The sequence below is a fragment of the Nanorana parkeri genome, unplaced genomic scaffold (assembly GCF_000935625.1).
Source record: "Nanorana parkeri isolate BGI_ZX_2015 unplaced genomic scaffold, ASM93562v1 scaffold1585, whole genome shotgun sequence".
Taxonomy (NCBI): Eukaryota; Metazoa; Chordata; class Amphibia; order Anura; family Dicroglossidae; genus Nanorana; species Nanorana parkeri.
In genome coordinates, this window is record NW_017307853.1 from 127,232 (window position 1) to 132,874 (window position 5,643).

Below are 5,643 nucleotides of genomic sequence, written 5' to 3' on the forward strand. Positions count from 1 at the left end.
GCTCGCTCCGCCCATCTGTTGACATTCGGGCTGAATGTCATTTTGCGGCGAGTTTTCGTCGGGTTCGGGTGGTCGTCGTGCGGCCGGACTTTTTTTATTTCAGCGGGGGTCGTGCATCGTGATTGACGTTGGATTACATCGATGGAGCCATATTTTTCTTAATTAGAGGAATAGTCAAAAATTAAATCTTTGTTTTTTTTTCAATTAAAGGATTTTATCTAAAAGTCTGGACTTTTTACTAACTATTTGATTTAAGCCTTTAGTGAATGTGCAATTACCCCTTACTCATTCACAAGGGGGGAGGGCGGCATCTGGGTGCCCCATTATTTAAAGGGGTACCCCGATGCAAATAAGCCCCCTTGCCCGCAGACCCCCACAACCACCGGGTCAGGGTTGTGAGGAAGAGGCCCTTGTCCCCATCGGCACGGAGACACCCTCCCAATGTCGAGGGCACGTGGCCTGACCCTGGGCCTGGGAGGGCCCGGGGGGGGGGGGGGCCCCCCGCTCCCCCCCCCCCCCTTTCCTGCCCTGCCGGGCCATTGCTCAGGTCAAGGGTCCGGTAGGACTGTTAGGGGCCCCACATTTTTTTCCCACATTTTTGGGGGCTGGGGTTCCCCCTTAAAATTCCTACCAGACCCAAAGGGTCTGGTAGGATTTTGGGGGGAACCCCACGCACTTTTTTTTTGTTTTAACTTGGGGGAGGGTCCCTCCTAACATTCCATCCAGACCTAAAGGGTCTGGTATGAATTGGGGGGGAACCCCACGCTTTTTTTTTTTTTCATCTTCTGCAGACTGTAAAAAAAAAATTCTAATGTCACTTTGTCACAAATGAAATTTCGACCGGACTACCGCTAACGAATTTCGGGAAATCGGTATTTCGGATTCGTTTGCATTTGTTTTAGCTGTAATTCGGAATTCGGATGCATCCGAAGCTCCGAAGATTCATCCGCATTTCGATTCGGAACGAAACGAATAGCACATGTCTACTGCCAAATAGTCTAGTTCTTCCCAGCCTGCCCCTAAGGTAAGAAAACACTTCTTACAGTGTATCATTATTATCTATATACACTGAGTGGCCAGATTATTATGACCACCCCATCAGTACTTCGTTGGGCCACCTCGTGACTCCACGAGATGATGAAAGGTGATGCGAGGAATCTGACACTGCACTGTTGCCCTTCTGTTGTCTTGTACCAGTCTTGCCCCTCCCCTGTTCTGCCCTAACATTGACTAGTCGCTGACGGCCACAATTCACACGTTCAGACCCAGATTTTCGGCTGACAGTCCGGTCTTTAAACACTTTAACAACAGCTGCTCTTGAACATTTAAGGAATTCTGCTGTTTTGCTGATACTCGCTCCATGGCCCCGAGCGCCAACAATCATCCCGCGTTCAAAGGCTGTTACATCGCGTTGTTTACCCGTATCTTTAGAAATAAATCACTTCTACTGTCGTGGTAAACAACCTGATTCCCTATTTATAATGGTCTGGCCCTCCAGCAACTTCAGCGCCAAATTATAGCTAATTATAGCTAATTTGCCTTCAAACCTCAGGTGGTCATAATAATCTGGCCACTCAGTGTAAATGTTTATTTAGGTTGGTTACAAAGGCAAAATCGTGGATATCAGCAAACATGGATATAATCACATTAGCATACAATTGATTCACAATGTAGACACGCCTCGACCTCGCCACCAGTGACATAAATGTGAAACACAAAATATAAAGGAGAAGATGTACATTGATTCAAATTTAACCCAACCTTTAATCTTAAGAACTAATCATTATAAACAGTGGTGGAACTACCAGGGTCGCAGAGGTCGCGGCCGCGACCGGGCCCTGGAGTTCGGCCACTTGGAGGGGGCCCAGGACAGGAGGAAGGGGCCACTGGTGACCGCTGATTACCAGTCCCGGGACTTCTTCCTCCCGTCCTGGGCCCTACATGCTTCACGCTGCTCCCCTCATCTTGTTCCGGGCGCAGCGTGAAGCATCATCCAGCCGGGCAGCAGCCAATGAGAGGGAGCGGTGTAATCCCCGCCCCCTCATCACACAGAACTGCCGCCGAGTGCCGAATAGAGCTGCTGCGGACACGAAGGGGGAGACAGGGAGCTGGAAGTATCAAGGAAGGTGACATGGGGTCCGGGAGCGGAACAATGGGGACATGAAGGGGGAGATAATGGGGAGATGAAAGAGGTCAGTGTTTTTTTTTCTTTCCTTGTCTAAATTTTGTTTAAAAAAAATAAAAATCTAATGTGTTTCTTCTTGGGGGGGCCCTTCATGGATTCTTGCATGGGGCCCTGAGGTCACTAGTTACGCCACTGATTATAAACAAGTCACTCTGGATAGTATATTGAGTACCTCACCTTAAATTTAAAGGTAGAGTTGTGAGCCCAGAACCCAAGTTGTGGATCAGTAGAAGCATCAAGCTCCGAGGACCTGCAACCCCATATATTGCCAGATGTTTGTTGACACCTGATCTCCATTCCTATATGATTAAATCCAAAGTCACCAGCGCCAATGGCTATCTTCATACAACTTCTAGTGGTCCAACAATTCTTCACAAATTCATTCAGCCACCTAAATTTCACCAGGCAAGTCTCCAGCATATAAAAGAGAAAAGGAACACACAAGGATGACGTCTTGTGTGTTGAGCTTGATGACCAGGCCATCCTGCCCCAAGACCCCTGAGTTGGAATATGGTGTTGGCCCCTCTTGGTAGCTAAAACTTCACTCTTCTAGGAAGGCTTTCCACAAGATTTTGGAGGGTTTGTGTGGGAATGTGTGCCCATTCAGCCAAAAGAGAATTTGTGAGGTCAGGTACTGATGTTGGACAGGAAGACCTGGCTCAGAATGGTTGTTCTATTTCAAAAATGGCCAAAGGTGTGCAATAGTTTTGAAGTTGGTGCTCTGTGTTGTCCACTTGAGTTCCTCAATGAATAGCAAATTGCTGCACTAAGAGTATAATAGTGATCTAAACAGTAGACTAGCTGCAACAATCTGTGATTGAGTAATCATAGACTGAACAGTTTTTTTGGACATATCGATGCCTTCTAAGAAAGGAAAGTAAATCCATGTTTTTCTCTCTTCCTTAGACTTTTTGTTGCGGTTATTTTGGACTTATATATTGGAGCAGAGGGATACTGTTATTGTGTCACCTCAGCTAACCACTTTCTGATGCACTTGTTTATTGTTATACCACTTATATGTTTTACACCAGTATAAGATTTGTAGCATTCTTGCATCAATTGGAGTGGAAGCACTGATTCGTATTATTGTATCCACATTCGCACACCTATTAGAAGATTTATATACAATTTGATTCCACATGTGTTTAGTTTTACAATTTAGGGTTTGTTGCACGGAGACATTGTCCATTTGACTTCACTCATGTTCACCTGTTGAGGTGATTTTCATTAGTTGATTTGTTCACATTCAGACTGAGCGCAACATATCAGCAGCACTACACTTAAGTTCCTCCACCCAAATTTACCCAACCGTGTCTTTATGGACAGGAACACAGTCATGCTGGAAAAGAAAAGGGCCTTCCGCCAACTGCTGTCACAACACGGTTGCAGGAGTACAATTCTCTAAAATGTTTTTGTATGTTGTGGCATTAAGAGCTTCCTTGGCTGGAACCATCTTAACTCAATACTTTGGACAGGTGTCTACATACTTTTGGCCATATAGTAAGTGTGATAGCCAGGTGTCCACAAACTTTTGAGCAGTCTGCACCTAAATTTCCATTTGTGGTTGTAGAAACATATAAGTCAGGGCTCGACAAATCCCAGACGCCATGTCGACTAGAAATTTCTTACTGGTACCTAGGCTTTTGTCAGCCCGTTTACTGTCCCCCGCCTCCACCTCCTCAGCTGCTGCATCAACTCTGCTTCTCCTGTGCTCCTCCCCGCTGCAAGCCCGCTTCGTGCTGCAGTCTGTGTCCCCTTCGATCCCCTCTGCTCTGCTCTCCCCTCCGGTATCAGCAGGGGCAGCAGGGATCAGTGGGGAAACAGTCCCCTGCAGCGAGTGCCCAGCAGGGAGGAGAGACCTCTGTAAAAAAAATGTAAAGTCCCCTGCGAAGGCGTGCATAATAACGGAAACACAAGTCGAGTGTTTTCAATTCAAAGCAAATTTGTCAAGCCCTGATATAGGTATATACCTTTAGCTAAGGTTAATTACAAACTTCCTTTTAAAAGTATTTAGTCGTATGAAAACTAAGCTGTAATCCCTTAGCAAACATAATAAAAACATCACGCCAATATATTTCCCTAATCTGTATATACCTAAAGGATAAGCCCTGAGCATGACCTAGTTATCTTTTGTTTAAACACAATGTCTGGGCCGACTGTAAATTGTACATAAAGAATATGTTCATTGTGAAAGGGAGATAAAGTCAAGCTAACATGCAAGATGTTATTTTTAAAGCAGACCTTCCATGAAAATTGAAGGTCCGCTCTATTGAAATCCCTTCCTTATAGTCAAACTGCCTGCAAAGGTGATTTAAAACAGTTGCTAAAAAAACAAAACAATACTTACCTTGACCCGGCTTCTGATGCTTCCAGGAGAGGCAGGTGATGTGAGTGTGCCGGGCCGCTGCCTCCTGGCATAGCTGGCTGCTCGAAATCCCAGGAAAGAAACTCCAGTCCATTGCATTGGCATAATATATTCTTGCAGGATTTCAAACACCCAGCTAGCAGCAGTTCGGGGTAGGTCTTATATTACAGAAATCCCTGAAGATAGCGCTATGTCTTATTTTCGGGGTAGCTACACATATAACTGAATTTTAAAATATCCGCCAACCTCGACACCGGGACCGGCAACAGCACGCCGCCTTCCGGGACCTCGTCCAGTCCTGTGAGTACTCCTCCCCCAGCCCGCTAAGACATCCCCCGAAATAAGTCCTAGTGTCTTTTTTCGTGCAAACACGGTACTAGTGTACTTCAGATCATGTTTTTTAGCAGGCACTAGAGAGACAAGCTGCTTAGCGGAATTTTTCTTTGAATTATTATTTTATGAATCTTGCCTTCCTCTTACTGAGCTTGGTTAGACTCTCTGCATAGGTACCTCACTGTCCACCTGCTAAGGACTCAAGCCTGCCTTGCAACTCTCCTTCTGTCTTTCCCTTGTTTTCTCACTATTCACTCACTAATGACTTCTGCTTACTCTGTGATCCTGATTTCATCTCATATGTGGTACCCTGCTGGCTATCTACCAGTGGCTCTGGTCTACCACGATCCTGCTGTTAAACCCAGGTTCTACTTCAACCCTTGATGGCGCTTTTTGCTGTATGTCAGCTGACTTCACCAACCATGTTTCAGATGAGTGCTCTATACTTGATGATGCCGCCTACTTACCTTCCTGGTTTCTCTCTGCTGAATCTATTCCAGTTCTAGTCTTTTTGAGCAACGTTTCCAGGTACTTGTACTCCTCCTGCACCTTAGTACCACCTGTTGTACTACCAGGGGTGCTTGGGCTGGAGAAGCAATAGAGACTGCCCTCCTCATTCCGGTCCCCTACCAGCTACATGACACTTGCTCTGGTAACAGCTGTAAAATGTTTAATTTCCCATCACTTTCTATCCCAGTGACAATGTTCACCGGTACAAACACGGTTTCCTGCTTTGTCATGACCCTTGATATCTATATAT

The 5,643-nt window shown here is 45.7% G+C and overlaps 1 protein-coding gene across 1 annotated transcript in view; it reads right to left on the reverse strand.

Annotated features, from left to right (window-relative positions):
• Positions 1–4,603, reverse strand: part of LOC108798918 (alpha-2-macroglobulin-like) — a 72,722-nt gene extending 68,119 nt beyond the window's left edge. Inside the window, exon 1 of the mRNA XM_018570723.1 lies at positions 4,533–4,603. Within this exon, the coding sequence (XP_018426225.1) occupies positions 4,533–4,603 (71 nt within the window). The remainder of the gene's footprint in view (positions 1–4,532) is intronic.
• Positions 4,604–5,643: the final 1,040 nt, after the last annotated feature.